We start from the raw sequence: 21,587 nt of genomic DNA on the forward strand, positions 1-21,587 counted from the left end.
TGAACAAGAGTCTACATTCCAGTATGAGTGTTTGGGTAGAGAAATAATGAACATAAACAAGAGAGTGACTGGGAAGAAAATGCAACAGGGTAAGACTCTAATATTATGTAGCATTCAATGTATACATCATATATTATATTATAATAATGGAGTGTGCTACTTCAGGTTAGATGGCCAGGGAAAGCCTCTCTAAAAGATGATTTGGGGCTGAGACCTGAGTAATAAGCAGCAGCCAGCCCTACAGGGATCCAGGCAGAGGAAGGAGAAACAGCCAATGCAACCAGAGACCAGAGTAAATAAATACAAGATGAGCTTAGGAGGGAGGCGGGGACCAGATCATGCACAGTCTCTGGGCCGTGTGAGGGGTTTGCATTTTATTCTAAGGGCACTGGGCGCTGCCCCTGGATGTTGTGAAGCAGCAGGAGACACGTACAGATAGCACTTAGAACTTTTTTCGGGCACTTTTACATTGATCATTTTATTAAAAATCTTCCTACCATTTTTACATACTAGAGTCAGGATTTTATGCTATAAAATCATCTATCTAAAAGTTACTGTTGGGCTTCCCTGGTGGCGCAGTGGTTGAGAGGCCGCCTGCCGATGCAGGGGACGTGGGTTCGTGCCCCAGTCCAGGAGGATCCCACGTGCCGCGGAGCGGCTGGGCCTGTGAGCCATGGCCGCTGAACCTGCACGTCCGGAGCCTGCGCTCCGCAACGGGAGAGGCCACAACAGTGAGAGGCCCGCGTACCGCAAAAAAAAAAAAAAAAAAAAGTTAAAACTTACTGTTATTCATGCTTTACAGCTGAGAAAACTGGGCCTCAGGGTTGAGTAACTCATCCTAGGGCACACGGTAACCCAGGCCTCCTGACTAGTTGGCTGCAGGTCACGTTTGACTGGACAGACTTGAGCTGCTCTGTCCCAATGGCCAGGAGGCAAGGTGTCCTCTTGCAAGTGGCCTGAAGTTGGGAGGGGATCCTCAGACCTGTCATCCCTCACCTACTGTGTTCTCTGCCACCTGCTGATAAATAGCTACTCTAAGCTGACTTCGGGCCAGTTCTGTACCTTCCTCATCTGACGGAAGGGAAAACAGAGCAAGGCCCAGGGAGGCGATGAACAGGAAGCAGACTGGCTGCCTACTGGCTCCTTTAAACCGATGCTTCTCACCACACCCTTCCCCACCCCAATTTCAAGGCCAAGGATGTTTAAGCCATACCTTGAATTAACTGACTCAAACTTGGCTCTATAGGCAAACTGATGCTTCAAACAAATGGTTTAGAAACCATTTTGTAGAAACTAATCTAGTGTGCTTGACTGATCACGATCCACCAAGACAGTCCTTTAAACCAAGGTAGTATCACATGATGGGGAAAGATTAGGCAGGAAGAAAAGCAAAGAGAAGTCACCTGCTCTGATAATTACTAAACCTTACGTGGGGCAGGGTTAGAAATCTTTGCAACACATTATTTATTGTGCGCTTTTCGATCTGCTGCACAGAAACATGGACTTTAAGTTCTTAAAGAGACCTTCCTATTTGGCAAATTTTACTTCAATTTAAAATAAATCTTTCCATATACCCGGACAAAACTGTAATTCAGAAAGATACATGCACCCCTATGTTCACAGCAGCACTGTTCACAACAGCCAAAACATGGAAACAACCTAAATGTCCATCGACAGATGAATGAATAAAGAAGGTGTGGTACATATATACAATGGAATACTACTCAGCCATAAAAAAGAGTGAAATAATGCCATCTGCAGCAACACGGATGCAACTTGAGATTATCATACGAAATGAAGTCAGTCAGAAAGAGAAAGACAAACATCGTATAATATCACTTATATGTGGAATCTAAAATATGGCACAAATGAACCTATCTACAAAACAGAAACAGACTCACAGACGTAGAGAACAGACTTGTGGTTGCCAAGGGGGTGGGGGGAGGGAGAGGGATGGACTGGGAGTTTGGGGTTGGCAGATACAAACTGTTACGTTTAGAAGGGATAAACAACAAGGTCGTAATGCATAGCACAGGGAACTATATCCAGTCTCCTGGGATAAACCATAATGGAAAAGAATGTAAAAAAGAATGTACGTATGTGTGTGGCTGAGTCACTTTGCTGCACAGCAGAGCCTGGCACAACATTGTAAATCAACTCTACTTCAATTTAAAAAAAATGTTTTTAATAAAATAAAATAAATCTTTCTAGTGGATAGCAAAGGAGCACCAACGTGATTATAGTCCTTGGTCCTCGGGTTAGTCTCACCTTTCTGACAGTGCGTGACACCCTTTCAAACACTTTCATTTGCTCGAAGGAAGGCAGTCCCGCGTACATGGGGAGAACCCGAAGGTGTCTCTTCATCCCAGTCCGACCCAGTGCTCGAGCTTGCTCAATCAGCATAGACACAACAGTTTCTACCTCTTCCTAAAATCATCGAACCAGGAACCAAAGAAAATGAGATCAATTTGAAGCATGTCATTTCATCATGCTGCAAGAAAATGAAGGTTGGGATGAGGATTTTAAATGTGGTCAGATTCATGACTGTCAGAGCCATCACGTTCCACGCTGGGGTGGTATTCGATCAAATGCTACCGAACAATGGTGCCGACGGGAGTGAAAGTCTGCACCTGTCAGGTTAATCACTGAAATCTACACTATCTGCAGTCAACAGAAGAATTCCTGATACACCAAAACTATGACTTTTAGTGAGTTTTTTTTTTATGCTCTGTGGCAAACAGCGTGGCATACATACGGACAAGTTGTGGCATACAAAATCACTATAAGCTTTCCCTAGAAAAGATTACTGAACCATGGAAAATGTTTGACAGTGGAAATGATTACAACTAGAAGGTAGTTCTGAACAGAGCTACAATCTTGAGTGAGCATTTGGGCTTGTTCAGTTGTTTTTCCAGTGATGTGCCTACCTGTCCCCTCCAGGCTGAGCTGCAAAGGTATCGTTGGGAAAAGGGGCTGCAGCAGCAACAAGGATGCACAAAATGTACCTCATGCAGTATTCAATTCTGGTATCAAAACGGCCCATTGAACTCTCTAATTTTCTCTGGAATTAGCTAATAAATTTAAAATACATTTAACCCTCTGCAGACAGAACAGGCAGGAACTAATGACTCTCTGGCAATTGAGTTAATAGATGAATGACATCAAACTAAACCATTTTTTATGTAATCAAGTAACCACAAAATACAATATAACATGAAATCAGTGGCTAAGTAAAGTAACAGGCCTCTGTATAAATTCTAGTGCTGCCTTAACATGTCTGTTCACCACAGAGAAAAGGTCCGACGGAATTACCTGGCCAGTGAGAAATGCTAATATGTCTCCATCTCCCTCTGTCTGGTGAATTTTCATCACAGTTTCTACAGTTGATTTGATATAATCTGGAACAGGACTGAAAAGTTGTGTGAGATAAATTCATCACTAGAATATGCTCATTAATTATAGATCAATTACCCTAGTAATCTGGCAGCAAAGCCTCGTGAAAGTTAGTTTGGGCCTGCCCAGCAGGTAATCAATATATGAATAATTATGGATAAAATAAACATTCATTCTTTTTTTAAATGTGGCATTCAAAAACAATCCATAATTACATGTAAACTATGATTTTTGGCTTTATTTGCAGAGACATAAAAGCAATAAACCCAGGCAAACAGATGTCCTATCTTTAGCATGCAAGGATGCCTGGCCAGGGAAACTAGATCTGTGGTCCCAGTGCTGAATCCCATACTCTTTCTATTTCCCCTCCTGACCACTGGCAGCATGTCTGACAGGAGCTAATGGGTATCCTGTCCCACTTGAATCACTCAGAAGTCAAGCCCACAACTCTCTGGATTCATCTGCCACTGGCCCAGGCTCCTGGTCTTTGTCTGTCCAGTGACTAGGGGTAGGAATTAGGATGACTCCTTCCTGTCCAAGGAGGCTCCTCCCAAAAATATCAAGCAGGCCTTCTTGCTAAGATGTAAAGAGCTGAGAACCAAATGATTCAAATCACTAATACTGCCCAAGCTGACAGACAGTCTTGTAAAGCCCAGTTCCGACAACTATAGAACCCTCCTCCCTGCGACACTGTTACCATTTGGCTCTTTCCAGCTGAGCCCAGGGACCACAGAGTCATAGAAACCTGCACATCAGCATGGAGAGTTTAAACGAAATCCAGCAGTGATACTGAGCAGGGCTCCAGAACACCCTATCAATGATGGGAGGTGCAAAACACACCCGTCCCTCCTCAGCAGTCTGGCACATCGCCCTCAGAGCCGCAAGCAGATGCAATTGCTTCTCATCCCACAGAACAGGCCTAGTTTTCTAATCGCGCTCATTAAAAATGCAACGATCAACAAACCTTTGTAGATAAAAGATATCCACGGGGAATGTTCGCCCTTCCACCGTAAGGATCACGCACGTATCCCTGGTTGGGTCACTGGTGTCATTTTGATTAAAGAAATCCCAAAATTTCTAGAAGAAAAAAAAAATCAATTCTTCATTCCTCTCAAAAAAAAAAGGTTCATAGTAACTCATGGAAAGAAAGAAAACAATATAAAACTGGCAGAGCAGAGGGTGGGGAGTAGGGATTGGATATATATAATACAGACTAGGGGGTTACAAAATAATTATTAAAAATCATATTTTTATTATTGCAATTTTGGAGAATCACATTTCAATGACAGACTCTTTATTGAAGACTTGATAGAAATGATAAAAGTGAGATTTCCAAACTGCATTCAGCAGTGCATCTGAGTCAACATGCAGCTGTGCTATTGATCTTAACCCACCCACACCCTCCGCCCCCAACCCCCATATTTTATTTAACAGAAAATTAGGTCAGAAGGCGTAACTCAAGTTTAATATGGATTAAATCAGGTTGATGTGTAGCTCTGATCTGGAAAGCACAGCTCTGATCACACAAGTTGTCAGTGTATAAAGGAAGCGTACACGTCTATGAACAGTAGATGTGCCCCTGGTAGCACAGTTACAGATCTGCATGTACTCTATATGCACAGGGACAGAGTCCTCTCCATCTTTATATGCCCCACAGGAAGTAGCACAACACTTTGTATGGGGCAGGTTGGCAAGCATTCACTTCTCCGATGCTCCCACAGGACCCTGTTGAGAAGAGTGGCTCTTGGCAATTCCTCCTGAATAGGTGACCACGTCCTCTTCAACGGCACTTGACCATCAGACCTGCAGTCTATAGGGAGGCCTGACGTGAGAGCACTGGCCAACAATGGGGGAGGGAAACTCCACCAAAGATGCCCTCTTGGGGCATGTGACCCAAGACACACAGAGAAGTTGAGACCGAGAAGAACCGAGTGACCAAGCCGGCAGGACACAGAGTGCTGGAGGGGGGCTGGCTGCTGTCTAGCTGCAGGGGCACAGACATCCTGTAAGATGGAGCACACCATTATCTGACTCTCAGTGACCTTCCGATCCCCCGAGGCCTGGCCCAGCATCACTTTCTCTTCTCCTAGGAGGCCTGGCCATGTGATCACAAGGCCTGTCTTCTTTAGTTCCCAGGTATCTTCCCTAAACACACCCACACCTGCTCCTGGAAACTGGGAGCCCAGGGGTGCCCTGAGGACCTGCATCGAGCGCATTGTGAAAGGGCTTGGAGGAGCACTTCTAAAAGAGTCCACTGGATTGAACTACAAAATAGCTGGATGCTACACGTTAACCTCAAAGTTGTGTGTGAAAAGAGTAAGCACAGGCATAAGAAAACAAGACTCAGGCCAACAAAAGAACTGCACTGTGCTATGAAGAACCACATGGCACCACTCTCCACGCTTCTTCCGGGTAAACTCTCTGCAAGCGACTTCAGCCTTCCTGTGTCCTGTGGTGTGCACAGCATGGGCACGCTACAAGTGATGCACAAACAAGGGAGAAGAGATTCCATCCCACTCCCCCAGAGAGTGAATAAGCCAGGGAGGAAGGAGTGCAAAGGACCAATCGTAACATAAACCGAGGGCCAGTGACTGGATGACCAGAAAAGAGCTGCGAGTTACAATTCGGGGAGGAAGAAAGACCAATAATGACTGGCTGTAGGGAGGGCTTCCTGGAGGCAGCAGTATCCCCTGGCTAAGCCTGAAAGGATGAGGACGATTATTACCAGCTAGGAAGGAGAAGAGGTACCCCCTTCCTAGGATGACAGCAGAGCGTAGACTAAGATGCAAAGGGGCCCCTGATGGAGGAGACAGCTCAAGGTCTAGGGCAGGCCCGTCTCATCTCTGAGTTGGTTGTCTCATTGACAAAATGGATGCACTGCTCTCTACACCCTGCAAGGCTGCTGCTCCTATAAAGTGTGGCTGACTGCACTTGGCACAGGTCTGGCCTCGAACAGTACTCGTTAAGTGATCGTAGTGATCATTCTGAAGTGGTCCAAATGTCATACTCCACAGGCACTTTATTAGACGGGCAAGACAAGGGTAGCGAAGATGGGTGTGAGGTGATCAGACCTGTTCTGCATCCCTGAGTCTGGAGGCCATCCTGGAGAAGGGTGGGGGCGATCAGAGGTTGGAGCCCAGCCGACTAGTTAAGGAAGCTATTACAACAGCTCAGAGGACAAAGAATGAAAGCATGAACGGGGGCAGTGTGAAAGCAATGCATTCCAGAAGTGTGACAGATGGGACCTGGCCACCGTGAGTGTGAGGGCACACGTGCATGCTGGGGACGATGGAATTACTTCTTACTCAATCGGGGCTAAAAACTTCCTAAAGCTAAACACACACACACACACAAACACACACACACACACACACACACACACACACAAAGAAGCAACTTCCTAAAGCAATGGGGACGATGGAATTACTTCTTACTCAATCGGGGGTAAAAACTTCCTAAAGCTAAACACACACACACACACGCGCGCGCGCACACACACACACAGAGAAGAAGCAACTTCCTAAAGCAATGAATGTCCTGAGCCCAAATGACTATGACAATGAGAAAGGGACTGCCGTAGAGCTGCTGAGAGCCACGAGTTTGTAGGAGTCGTGGGTCCATGAGTTTCATGGTCTGTGACTAGCCCGCTGCTGGCAGCCCAGGCTGGAGCGAAGGAGCCCAGTTAAGAGGCCGAAAGTGGAAGCATCCGCTGAACCAGGGGCCATGAAGATGAACAGCCTGGAGAAGGAAGAGCAGCCAGCAAGGGAGCCTGGGGAAGACATCAAGGAGGCGGAGAGAGGGGAGAAGGTGGAGCTCCAGAAGCTGCAGGCGGAAGAGAAGGATTTTTAAAAAGGCTTAGCAGACGGGCTTTTTGGACCAAAAAGGCAAGCAGAACAGGGAGGAGGATGAAGGCTTAACACTGTTGTGAGAGTAGACGGCTACACCTCCTCTGTTAAGGAATCTGTGGTGCTGAGGGGTAAAGACAGGGAGTTACTCTTTCAAGAAATCAAACTCAGCATTAAGTGAGAAGGCATGAGATTTTTATCCTTAAGATCTGTATCTTTTATCTTTATTTGGAAATATAAAATATGGATTAGAAAGCAAATAAATATAGTATCAGCAGTGTATGCATCTTGAGGCAGAAGGACCAGGAGGAGTGAAATGGGTTCAACCCACCTAGAAAATAAGAGTTTAAGTCAAGTTTCAAAGACATGGATCACACTGACACAGACACATGGTGAGAAACATAAAATGACACAGAGGAAGAGGCTCGTCTACGAAATGGAACGTAAACGACGTGGACGCCTGGTGCACTGCCTTCCCAGCTCACCAGCTTCCTCCCGGCAGCGGCTCTGATCTGACCCACAGGACTGGACCCCAACAGCCACGCCGACATGACCTGCCCACCCCTGGCCCATGCAGAATGGTCCCAAGCGGATTCCTGACCCCAGCAGACCCCAAATTCCTTCTTGAGGAATCTAGAAAGAGAAATTATTCTCTCTTCAAGCTGGACCGGTGACAAAACACTGCGGGAGCTGTCAGCGATCATATTTTCTGCCGTGTGAATGGAAGCCAATAAAAGAAAAACAACACCATGTGATACAATGGTCAATAAATACTTCGTAGTTATACCCGGTCATATTCTGTAATTGCTGACTTAATTAGGCTCAAAAACAGCTAAACCAATCAAGGCGACTGTCTGCTCAGCTCCCGTCAAACCCCATTTGCCTCTGCTTCCCAGCCGCCGTCACTGGTGTCCTCACCTGCAGGCTGGGCCACCCCACACCCTGAGCGAAACCAGAGCGGGTGGTATCTATCCCTCCAGGCACTGGAGCTTGGAATGAGTCCGTCGCCCACAGATCCAGCAGCTGGGGGACCGGGGATGAGTTCTGGTCCCCCTGGGCCTCTAGGGCAAAATGTTACCTGAGCCACGCCCTATCCCACTCCCACGGCCACACACTCTTCCTCTCTCATCCACTTCAGCCCACTCCTTCCTCTTCCTCGCTCTCTCTCACCTGGGAACACATTCCACACCCCACGTGTACCCACACCCACCTGGGTCCCCCCTCACTCACACACAGACCTCACTCCCCCCTCACTGGCCGAGCCCACCCAAGGACCCCGTGAATGCTGCCGACATCCCAGCAACCCCTGCGTCCTGGCGCGCTCAAGGTGTGACACAACTCCTACATTCCACTTTCCCACCTAAAAAAAAATCACTTCCAGGAAGTCCGTCTCTATCAACTACAGTAGGCAGAAAAGAAAGGAGCTATGTTTTTAAATCTCCATGCCACAACCAAAGACAATGAAAGGCGAAAAAAAAGTAAGCAAGAAATTAGTATTAACAATGATTCTAAGAAAAGGCTTGGATGTTATAGACTTCAAGCACAATAAAAACTATTGGGAATAATTTTTAAAAGGGGGATGGTGACGAACATAAGGGGTAAAATAGAGAAGATGTTCTGGGCAACTTAGTCATGGAGGAGATAATAGGAGATGAGGTCAGGTGCAGCCTTCAAAATAGCATTCCAGCCCGTATCATGGGTGAAGGGTGTAAGAATTCATCAAAGAGGGCAACAGAGAGCTTTAACCCAAGAGTTATGGTGGGCAGACCTAAGACAACTGACTCCTACAGCCCGTGAGAAGGTCCGAGAAACCAGCCAGGGCACATGCAGGCATCTCTCTCAGCCATGCTGAGGTTTTCCTCCCTCCAGTTGTTCTGCATCCCAGAAGCCACAGGGATACCAAGAGCCAGGCCCTTTTCATCTCAGCTGCATTACAGAACTGCCCTCCTGACTGGGATCTCCACATCTGTTATCTCTTCTACACAGCACCCAGAGTGATCTTTCTAGAACCCAAATGCAATCAAGTCACTGCTATGCCTCACTCTCTGCTGGGGCTCCTGAAAAGCAGGGTGAGTCCTTCCTCCTTCCCGTGGCCTGTAAGGCCTCCCACCATCTGACCCCCACCAGCCTCTCCATTTGAATCTCCCATCGCTTTCCATTCAACTAAGATTCATTCAACCCAAAGTCCCTGCTCTGTCGTGCCAGACACTGTTTTAGATGAAAGGGATAACATAGAGTAAGACAGTCAGAGTCCCAGTCTTCACGGTGCTTACATTTTAGTGATGGGAGACATACAATAAACGAACACCCAGATATGCATATGTTAGCTAGTGAGAAGTGCTAAACGGAAAAAATGAGGAGCTACTATCTGATCAAGACTGGAATGAAATGAGTGCAAAGCCATGAGAACGTCTGGGGTAAGAGAGGTCTAGAAAGAGGTCCCCCCACCGAGAGCAGAAGCATGCTTAGGTCTTTCTGGGGAACAGCAAGGTGAGGCAGCAAGATGAGGAGCGCTGAAGGAGCTGGAAGGAGACAGAGAGGTGAACGGGGCACATCAGCCCCCGTGGGGGCCACGGGCGAGGTACGACTCCCACCTCATACTTGACTCACAGCCCCTTGAACACATGGTTTCATGCCCCCGTGGTTCTGGGCATGTTTAGGATGCACTTCCCCACTTCCCCACCCCCGCCCATCTGGTGAACTTCTGTGCATCTTGCCAACCCAGGTGGGATGTCCCTCCTGTGCGAAAGCTTCTGGACATCCTCCAGATGTCTAGAGAGTGAGCACCCCCTCCTTGGCTGTCTCAGCACCTTGAACAAACTGAACCTCAAATATCTATTTATGTGTCTGCTTCCTGGAGAAGTCAGGAAGTGTATGAATCACCTGTAGCCAGAACTGTGATCTGTGTGTGTGTGTGTGTGTGTGTGTGTGTGTGTGTGCGTGTAGCAAGTGGTCAAAATTATGTGTTGAGCTGAACTGCTGTCTGAACTAAAATATTAGTCATTTAGAGAAAAATAAGGGGGGGTGGTTTGAGGAGGGATGGAGAGGGAGGTTGGGGTTAGCAGATATACATTTTTATATATAGAATGGATAAACACCGCCTGCCAATGCAGGGGACATGGGTTCGAGCCCTGGTCTGGGAAGAGCCCACATGCTGCAGAGCAACTAAGCCCGTGCACCACAACTACTGAACCTGCACTCTAGAGCCTGCAAGCCACAACTACTGAGCCCACGTGCCACACCTACAGAAGCCCGCACGCCTAGAGCCCGTGCTCCACAACAAGAGAAGCCACCACAATAAGAAGCCCACGCACTGCAAGGGAGAGGAGCCCGTGCTTGCCGCAACTAGAGAAAGCCCGTGCGCCGCAACGAAGATGCAATGCAGCCAAAAATCAGTAAACAAATAAAGTTATTTTAAAAATAAGAATGGATAAACAACAAGGACCTACTGCATAGCACAGAGAACTATATTCAATATCCCATGATAAACCATAATGGGAAAGAATATTAAAAAGAAACATATATATTTTTATGTATAACTGAATCACTTTGCTGTACAGCAGAAATTAACACAACAGGGGCTTCCCTGGTGGCGCAGTGGGTGGAAATCTGCTGGCCAATGCTGGGGACACAGGTTCGAGCCCTGGTCCGGGAGGATCCCACGTGCCGTGGAGCAACTAGGCCCGTGTACCACAATTGCTGAGCCTGTGCTCTGAAGCCCGTGATCCACAACTACCGAGCCCACGTGCCACAACTACGGAAACCTGCGCGCCTAGAGCCCGTGCTCTGCAACGGGGGAGGCCACCGCGGTGAGGGGCCCATGCGCCACAGCAAGGAGTGGCGCCTGCTCACTGTGGCTAGACGTGCAGAGGCGAGGACCCAATGCAGCCAAAACAAATACATAAATAAATTATTTATTTTTTAAAAATCTTTTAAAAAAAGAAATTAACACAACATTGTAAATCAATTATACTTCAATTAAAATTTTTTTTTAAAAAGAGAAAAATAATGTAAACTTAGCCATAAAAAATTATAGTGTGGAAATTATTATTTGTACAAGGAAAACTTCAACTGTACCCCCAATATAAATGCTAAAGTCATAAATTCAAGAAATATAGCCTCCTACTAGAGTAATAAAAAGAAATTGCCTGTGTAGGGAAAAACATAGTATGTAGAGAAACAAGACAAATAGGTAATTATGAACTCAATTAATTACAGGCTAGTTTCCACCCACAAGCTGAAAAGGAGTTTCCTCTGATCACATGGAATCTAGGACATCGGATGGCCCCGTAAGGAAGGTAGGCAGGCCATCCTGCCAAAGATAAGCTCTTGCTGCAGGTAGCTTCCCCAGGACATGTCCAACAATCCCAGTGCTAACCGGGGACAGAGGGCGAGAGGGGGAAATGCTCATACCTCTGCATCCAAGGTGGCTGAAGCCACAATCAATCGAAGATCCCCTCGTTTTTTCTGAATCTAAAAAAGAAGACATAAAAAAAGACAATGATAATAGTGCAATACTTACAGATGAGATAATCTGATATCTGAAATTTATTACAAAATAATCCAATGTGTGTACTTTTTTGCCGGGGGAGGGGGGAGCTTAAAGATGAAAGAAGAACAACCACAAATTGATAACTGTTAAGTCAAGGTGAAAAGGTGGCTCATTCGACTATTCTTTCTAACTGTGTGACAAAATTTTCCAAGATAAAAAGCTAAAAAAAAAAAAATTGGATAGAGAGTATAAAGGAGCTGTAAAAGCTGAATCTGAATTTACCAGAAGTAAAACCATTTTTTTCCTGACACCTGGGTCTCTGGATAGTCAGAATCTATGTATATACAGTTAAAGTATGAAAAAATACATCAAAAGCAAACAAACAATAAATGATAACATCGAGACAGAAATATGGACAAAAGATACTAACAGTTATTCAAAGAAACAGATGATCAACAGGCATAGGAGAAATGATCAAATAAATTATAGCAAAAATGTATAACAACAATGGAATTATTTTTTCATCCATCACATTGGCGAAGATTTATTTTCAGTGTTAGCAAAGATTCAGTGAAATAGGCCCCCTTGTTATACCATTCCTCAGAAGGCAATAACCTGGTGGGATAACTGGTCGTAAGTATCAAAAAGTCTAAATCTTTGGCCAAGGAATAAATTAATAATGAAAATAACAATAACAACAGCAATAGCATATACTAAATTATGTGCTATTCCCGGGTCTCTGAGTACAGTTGTATAGTATATGCACTGCACAAAGAGGCTAGGGGCCTCTGAAATCCAGCCCACCTTCCCCTCACCCAGCTGTGGACATCCTCCCAATGGGAAAGTTACCTCACAGTCTATTTGTGACCCTGTGTCAGGTGCCATCTTAATAATTTTACATTTTCTAAGTTCAGCCTCACAACAAATTATGTCATAGGGCTGCTCTAAGAGAACACTCTTCAAAGACAGAGAGGTTCTGCTCAATGCAGTAGCCACTAGCTACATGTGGCTACAGAGCCCTTGGAATATAGCCAGTGTGACTAAAGAATTGAATTTTTTATTTTATTCTATTTCAATTAATTAAAATCTAAGGTGGCTAGTGGCTATCAGATAGGAAAGTAAACCAGCACAGAGAGAGAAACTTGTATCTGTCCCATTTTAGAGATGAGTAGACTCAGCAGAGTCAGATTTGAAGCCAGGCAGTCTGACCCAGAGTCCATGCTCTATCACCTCTTTCTAGACTCCTGCGAATGGGAATTTGTCCAAAGAAAACAACCAGAAAATACAGGAAGGGAAGAGAGGATGCAGGTAAGGTTGAAACAAAATTGGCTGTGGGCTGTAACTGTTGAAGCCGGATGATGGGCACATGGGGGTCATTAAATCCTTCTCTCTACCCTGGGGTGTGCTTGAAATCTCTTATAATAAATAGTGAAAGAATGAAAGGAAACAGAAATGCAACATATTTAACTACAAGAGTGCTCCTTGCAACATTATTTAAAATAACTTCAGACCTGGAAGCCATATAAATGCCTAACAGTAACGGATGAGTCAAATACTTTATGGTAGAGACGTGATTAAATAGCCACTAAAAATAATGTCTTCACAGAATATTTAACCACACAGGAAAATGATCTTGATGTAACGTTAAGAAAAATATGCAAGAGACAACTTAGAACATACAATCCAATCCCCACTTGCCAAAACAGACGCATGTACACACACAAAAAGATGCACAAAGAAAAAAGAAGAGAAGGGAACATACCAACATTCTACCGGTGACTGTCTCTGAATGAATAGGATGATAGATGATTTTCATTTTTTTCCTCCGTATTTTGTTGGATTTTCTAAATTACTACAATGACTTTCCTAATCAAACAACAAACAAAACAAAAACAAAAGCAAAGCTGTACCTTTTTCAGCAGGCCAATGGCAATGTCGGTGTACAAGGTCCTCTCGTGGGCTTCATCCAGCATGATGACACTAGAATCAGAGGGACAATCTCAGTAAGCGTCAAACCAACCACTGCACAAGCCCATCCAGACCATCAAAGGGACTGCTGGGTATTTAGCCCCCATGCGATCACCTTGTAGCAAAAGTAACGCTAGGTAACTCCTCTTTGACAAGGAGGTAACTCTTAAGCTAATAAAAATGGTGACATCAACATACCTTGGTGAAGAAAATGGTGTATTTATTGCTACTTCTAAAGAGTATTACCACCCACACTGGATTCCAACAGGATCTAATACATGATTTTAAATTCCAATATAACATGTAACCCCACAGAGCACATAAAAATCGGGACACAGCCCACCCACCCAAAGGCTGTTAAACTGCAGAAAACAGCACGAAGAGGCACATGGTCTCAGCTGTGCCACGTGTGTGAACCAGTGAGTCAAATGTGATATCCTTTCCCAGAATACCACAGGGCCAGAGTGGGACCACTTTAACACCATGAACAATGGACAGAGACACACAAGGAAAGGGAAAGTATAAATAATTATTTGGACTCTGCATATTACATTCAACAAAATGCTGCCAGGTTCTGCGCTGTGCCTCTGCAGTCACCCTGCAGCAAGATAAAAACAAGTCAACAGACTGTTCAAATAATGACAGGGATTTTAATGAGCCCAGTTGTGACTGTAAATTCTGAAAAGAACATCACGGGTGGTTAACAGCCAAAGTAAGGAGAAAAGCTTTGGGAAAGCTGAGCATGGTCGCGAATCCCATCTATTAACACAAATGCTTCTCAATCTACTTGTGTACTTTTGAAACTTTAGGAAACTTATCACAGGAAAAACACATTTACCTGTATTTTGTTAACAATGGATCAACCATCATTTCCCTGACCAGCATTCCATCGGTCAGAAACTAAAACACAGAAACACAAAGGTTCAGAAATAATTCAAAAAGTTCAAGTACAACTAAAACACATACAACCTCATCATCAGTGTGTGTACAAGACAATTCCCACCAAGGACTGTGAGAAAACACCCCAACATTTTGGTTATCAAGCAATGGAATGGTTCACAAACAAGATTTCGAAGACGGGATCCTCAGATGGGGCTTGCAAATCTTTTAGCAAAATTTCACATGCATTTGCTCAGAGGAAGTGGCTAAGCCCCACTTCCTCTAAGCCTGTACCACTGGTACTGCTGCTGATGAACAGGCAGTGAAGGCAAACCTGTGTCTGCCCAGGGGGATGCTGTGAGTCTGAGATCACTGTTCCTACAACATCCCCAAAGACCAAAGACTTGCAGCTCTTGAGGTTATTAACCTCAACTTCATCTGATATTATTTTAGGGAGGCTGGATGGGGTTGTGGTTAAGAACACAAGCTATCGTGTCAGGCTGCTGGGAGTTCCAATCTCGGCTCTACATCTTATTAGCTGTGTGAACCGTGGGCATGTTACTTACCCTCTCTGAGCCTGATTCCTCACTTGCAAAATGGAGAGAATAAAAGAATCCACCTCACAGGGTTATTGTGAGAATTGAGTGAGACAGTACATGTACAGTGCTTAGCACAGGCCCTAGCACACACAGAGAGCTCAAGAATGGCAGCTATTATCATTTAAGCTTAATGAATGCTTATAAAATGCTTCAGAAAAATGCAGTAACAACTAGATGCTGTTATTCTCACCCAAAAACAGTTCCGTACTTTAACAAGTTAAACATTTCCCTCACATACTGTATCTTAGTATTTTTACTTTTTGTTTTGTTTTTCAAAGCAGGGTGCCTTTCCATCATATCTTTCTTGGACCTGACACGAGCTGCCACATACACACATAGGAGTGAAAATGAGAACTTGCCACCAATGACAGACCACCAGTCTAGAACTGGGTGCCCTGAAATTACTACCCAATGGAATACAAAACTTTTCATGAAAGACCCTCTAGAAAGAATCATTTGGTTATGCAGTCCACTGAAACTTATCTAAAATTTAGCTCGTGTAAATATATTTGATGGTATAGAAGAATAACCCCTTTACCTAGCAAAATGAATGTCAAAGGTAACAAAATACATAAACTTAGAAAACAAGGCCCACATTTTTACAAATCACTACATTTAGATCATCTATTTTCAGCTTTCCTCTGTTGCAAGCTGAGGTAACTGAGTTTCTAACAACCAGTATTCATTTCATCAGAGCAATTTCATTCATTGTTTACAGTACTGGGGAGACTCTGATTCGCACAGTGGTATACACAGTGGACACTGCTGAGTTGATTTACACTGATTACTATTGGGGCTAATTATTTTACTAGTAGCAACGAGGTCAAAGTACATACATATAAAATCCATTATCATGTGAAAATGGGAAAGTTCTAATTAGTGCAAATAACATTTGCGAATCCTACACTTTATCAATTTATACTATTGGATGGGGCAAAAAGTGCCTTTGGTTTTTTAGTAAAAATAAAAGACATATTCTTCACTTTCACCAAGAACTTTATTGAACAATGTATTCACCGTTTTGTTCCACTACCTTCTGCCATTTTTCAGGCAACTTCATAATCCCATCTTCCCAAAACTTTTTACCTTTTTGAGCAAAGAACTATTCCAGGTGCCTTTTACAGTCTTTCAGGGAATTGAAATGTTTTCCATTAAGAGAATTTTGTAGGGACCTCCCTGGTGGCACAGTGGTTAAGAGTCCACCTGCCAATGCAGGGGACACAGGTTCTAGCCCTGGTCAGGGGAGATTCCCCCATGCCGCGGAGCATCTAGGCCTACAAGCCACAACTACTGAAGCCTGCACGCCTAGAGCCCGTGCTCCGCAATGAGAAGCCCGCGCACCCCAAAAGAGTAGCCCCCGCTCACCACAACTAGAGAAAGCCTGCTCCTAGTAACCAAGACCCAACGCAGCCAAAAATAAAATAAGTAAATAAATAAATTTATTTAAAAAGAAAGAATTTTGTAAAGACCGAAATAAAAGGAAATCCAAAGGTGCAATGTCTGGTGAATACAGCAGATGAATCAGAACTTCCCAGCAAAGCTGTAACAGTTTTTGCCTGGTCATCAAAGAAACATGCAGTCTTGCAGTATCCTGATGGAAGATTATGCATTTTCTGTTGATTAATTCCAGATGCTTTTCATCGAGTGCCGCTTTCAGTTGGTCTAATTGGGAGCAGTACTTGTTGGAATTAATCGTTTGGTTGTCCAGAGGAGCTCATAACGGAGGACTCCCTTCCAGTCCCACCATATACACAACATCACCTTCTTTGGATGAAGACCGGCCTTTGCTGTGGTTGGTGGTGGTTCATTTCGCTTGCCCCACCATCTCCTCCGTTCCACACTGTTGTACAGTATCCACTTTTCATTGGCTGTCACAATTTGCTTTAAAAACGCAACATTTTCATCACATTTAGGTAGAGAATCACATGCAGAAATACGATCCAGAAGGTTCTCTTCGCTTAACTTACGTGGAACCCAAACATCAAAGCGATTCACATAACCAAGCTGGTGCAAATGATTTCCAACGTTTGATTTGGATATTTTGGGTATGTTGGTTATTTCCTGCACGGTATAACATTGATTCTTCTCAATTACTGTTTCAATTTAATCACTATCAACTTCGACCGGTCTACCTGACCATGGAGCATCGTCCAGCAAGAAATCTCCAGCACGAAACTTCGCAAACCACTTTTGACACATTCAATCAGTCACAGCACCTTCTCTATACACTGCACAAATCTTTTTTTTTACGTTTTTACCTTTCTTGAAATAATAAAGCATAATATGCCGAAAGTGCTGCTTCTTTTCTTCCATCTTCAATATTAAAATGGCTACACAAAAATTCACCAATTTTGATGTTTTTTTAACGCACGCTGATTATGATAGCTGTCACACACAATTTATCAAAATTGTCTCGAATGAAGTTAAAGACAACTAAGTGCTACTAGAGCCATCTTACGGGAAAAAAACAAACAAACCTTTCGGCCCACCCAGTATTTGTTCCTGTTTTTAAGTGTTTTACAGGTAAGTTTCTATATTTAGTGAGCTATGTGGATTGGTGGGAAAACAATAAAACAAACATGAGAAAGGTCAGTTTTGAGTTATGGTTCCATCACCAATGCGCACGTAATGTCAGGTAGGTCATTCGACCTCCCAGGTCCTCAACCTCCTCATCTGGAGAACCAAGGGCTTAACTCTACTTCCAAGGTCCTTTCTGGGCTAAGATGCGAGGACTCGGAAAGTGCTCTGCACCTCCCAGCAGACTAAATTCCCTGAGGGCCAGGATGCTCTCATACACTTTCTGCCACAGTATCAGTGCCTCAGTCGGCAGCAATGGCTGCATGTTTTTATCTCCCCGCAAAGAATCTTCCTTATTCACAATAGGAAAAGCAGCTCCGCACCTCACCTTAATTCTCGTAGCCAGTGGGCTGGTGCAGTCATCAAAGCGGATGCAGTAGCCCACCTCGTGGCCCAGCACCGCACCCCTTTCCTCAGCCACTCTCCCTGCAACCTTTGGGAAGAAAGATCATGCTGAAAATAGAGACACAGAAATTACTGCCCAGAGCACATAGTACGGAAAAATCTAAAGGTCACTTATTTTTTAAATAGTATGTTGAACACAGTGGAAAATGAGAAGAGAAGGGGCAGGTTATTAGAAAACCAGTCTGATAAACCTTGCAGCTATCAACTCTATGTATCTCACCTCATTCTACAATTGACTTGAGGCAACTTATAAGAATAAAAATGGAATCCTGTAAATATGTTACAGATTAGGATCAAAGGAATTACAGACAAAATTCAAAAGATCAAAGTCAATGAGAAAATTTTTCAAACACAGATAGGCCTAAGTTATTTAAGTTGAGCCACAAATTCAGCTCTAGATTTCCTGGTGGGTGAAGCAAAAAGGGAAAAAGAAATTTCAAGATTCACCCTATTCCTAAAGCTTTCTTTAACACACCAACTAGGGACAAATTTCCATGTCTTCATGCCTTGAAATAAAACAACTTCCACTGGACCATGAAGGCAAGGGAACAAGAACGATCAAATTCAATACTTGGCCATGCTCACTTCTCTTTGGAAGCGAAAGAGTAACATTTCCAGAGCAAGATAATCTAAAACACTTTGCAACAGAGTCCCAGCTACCAAAACTATTAAAAGGGGAAATAGAGACAAGAATGCAGGTTGAAAACTATACAAAAGGCAGATGAGAAGATAAACAAAGGATCCAAGTTAACGTAATAAAGTAAAAGCAGAAAACAAAATACATAATGTATTATGAAGACCATAAACTACAGATATATTTTTCACCTACCAATAGATGACAAATAAAAGGTGAGGGTAGGAAAGAGAAAAACGAATCCAACCGCAAGATCTCCTACTACTCCAGAAGGCCATTCAAAGGCTATTAACTTATTAATAGAAAATATCCGAAATACTGAATAAACATAAAAGTGGAAGAACAATAATGCTTATAACTTCGTTTACCTTGAAAGAAAAGAGAGTTTAATGCTCATTATGTAAACTATCTAACTAATAAAGAAGCAAAGGGAAACAAAATTATGGAAGTTTCCTGGGGACCCGGCCCACCAACCGACCCCCATGCATCTCGTCTCCTCCTTTCACAGGTGAGGCAACCTCCCCATGTAGTCCCTGCATCCTGAGTTTGGAACATGAACTGACACAGGAGGTGTCCTGAGGCAGAGCTTTCAGCTACAGCCATCGGGCCGCAGCAGCCCCAGGCTCAGGAGCCCAGAGGCTCCCTGCACGCAGCTCTGCGAGCCTAGCACACTGGGCGTTATCTGACCATTGGTGTTTAAGAAACTGAAGAGCAGATGAGGATCAGAAGTGGTTCTGCCAGATGACCTGAAATTACAGATCTAAGAGGCCAAAACAGAATCAGTCATCGAGCAGCTGGTGTACACCATGTAGTCTTTCAAAACATCTTATGAAACCAGAAATTCAACCTACACTGCTCTACCTCTGGAGGTTATAGTTCCCAATAACCAGTGTTTCACAGGGACAGTTTTGTTATTGTTACTGTTTCAATTTCAACCCTACAGAACACTAAACTATAAATCTTGAAAAATGGTACAAACAGCGAATGTATGCATAGAGATACTGGAGCTTATGGGGAAAACCAGCTCATAAGAATGAGCAAAAATGAACCAACCTCTCCATAAAAATGTAATCATTTTATGAAGCCAAACATATTTACTCTTATTATTTTACTATTTGTATACATTTGCTACAAAATGGATTTTAATTTCAAATTCCTTTTTAGAAATTTTATCATGTATGATCACACCACTGCACATTTGAAAGGCCATATTCTGTTGGCTCTTTAATAGATTTTTACCTCGACTGTTTAAGTTCTAGTCCAAATAACCTCATCAATTAGACTGGATAAACATATCTTTTTAATAGAAACAAATAGATATAGGAAAAGGAGGTCAAAAGAAAAACCAGTCACCAATCACTGAGCACCTCCTATGGGCAGGTGCTGTGCTCCAAGCTTTCACAAATTTTATCCATTAAACATGTACACAGTCCATGAGGTGGGCAAGAGACCCTCTTTTTTACAAAGAAAGAAACTGAAATAAGACAGGCTTAGAGCTTGTCCTGAATCATAAATCAAGGCAGGGCATGGTCTTGAAGTCAAACCCAGATTATATGAATCCAATGAACATACTCATTAAGGAACTGCCTCTCGCAAAGATCAGGCAATGGCTTGTGTAATCTGTTCTTAGGCTCTGAGACTGTTTTCAGATTTTAGTCTGCACACAAAGTACTTTCTGAGATGTAGCATTTCAAACTGGACAGCTCTATTAATACTACACAGCTAATTTATATACTCTTTGTTCTTTAAGAGAAAGCATGTGGTTTCATGGAAATTGTCCATGGCTACAAATTTGGAGGAAAAATGCAAATTGATTAAGAGCTGGGATTCCAAACCACAAACAGAAAAAATTGTTCAAATGTTTTAAGTAAGTGAATCATCTTTCATGACATAAAAAGGTTACGTCTAACATTGCAATCTAGTTGCCAAACCGTTAACTCCATTTTTACACATACATACAGAAGACTTGGGAAATGTTTATCAATAATGTCTAACTTTGAAGACAATTAAAATGAACTTTGAGGAAAAAGAATTACACAATAATTAAAACTCAATAAGGAGTAAAAATAACTCAAGGAAACAGAATTAACTTCTTGTCCAGGTAGAGATGGCAAAATAAAGGCATCTTTGCCCCCATTTCCCTCTCTCAGAGCTAATTTAAAACAAACAAATAAATAAATAAAACATATTATCAACCAAAACCTGCATCTCTAATGAAAGAAGGAAACTGGCAGGAGCCCAAACAATAAACTAGGAAACACAGTTGCCAAATACTGTGAGGTCTGAATCTAGAAGAGAGGCCCAGGCCTCCTCACAACCAGAGCAGGCTGCTGGCTTCCTTAATGTGTTACCTCCTTAAAAGGCAGGGCTGACAAGCCTTGTATTATTAGGAAGACAAGAAGCAGTAGTGTGTTCAGACCCAGGAGACACAGGAAATGTCTCAGTGGAGACCCACTTTGACAGCAAAGAATCACAAAGGAGGGGGAGTTGAAGGAGAAGGCAGGCAATCCAATAGCAAAGGACAATAAGAGATTTGGTGAGAGGCCAGACCAGAACCACCTCACCATTCTGCAGCTAGCAAATGAGCCCACTCAAAGATAAGTAGTTATCATAAAAATACCAACACAGCCCACTGCATTAAAGCCAACTAAGAAAGAAGGAAAAAAAGGAACATGAGCAAAAAGGCAGTTTAAAAAAGAAATTGCAAAAGTATCACCCAAAGAAACAGAAGTAGAATTCAGCCAAAGAAATCCAGTTTCAAAGAAATCATAAGCTTAAGCTAAAACAACTTAAAG

General features: G+C 43.4%; 1 protein-coding gene across 4 annotated transcripts in view; it reads right to left on the reverse strand.

Annotated features, from left to right (window-relative positions):
- The window catches only part of DHX35 (DEAH-box helicase 35), a 74,456-nt gene that overhangs the window by 31,045 nt on the left and 21,824 nt on the right, over positions 1-21,587 (reverse strand). For 2 of the 4 annotated variants that reach the window (XM_059036616.2, XM_059036615.2), the window contains exons 5-11: positions 18,082-18,186; positions 14,537-14,598; positions 13,641-13,710; positions 11,652-11,711; positions 4,358-4,470; positions 3,313-3,409; positions 2,269-2,427 (exon numbers count right to left, since the gene is read on the reverse strand). In XM_059036616.2, the coding sequence (XP_058892599.1) occupies positions 2,269-2,427; positions 3,313-3,409; positions 4,358-4,470; positions 11,652-11,711; positions 13,641-13,710; positions 14,537-14,598; positions 18,082-18,186 (666 nt within the window). Of the gene's footprint in view, positions 1-2,268; positions 2,428-3,312; positions 3,410-4,357; positions 4,471-11,651; positions 11,712-13,640; positions 13,711-14,536; positions 14,599-18,076; positions 18,187-21,587 lie in introns of those variants that run through there. The other 2 variants (XM_067012323.1, XM_067012322.1) reach the window with 2 other exon arrangements.

This window comes from Kogia breviceps, chromosome 14, assembly GCF_026419965.1.
Source record: "Kogia breviceps isolate mKogBre1 chromosome 14, mKogBre1 haplotype 1, whole genome shotgun sequence".
Classification (NCBI taxonomy): Eukaryota; Metazoa; Chordata; class Mammalia; order Artiodactyla; family Physeteridae; genus Kogia; species Kogia breviceps.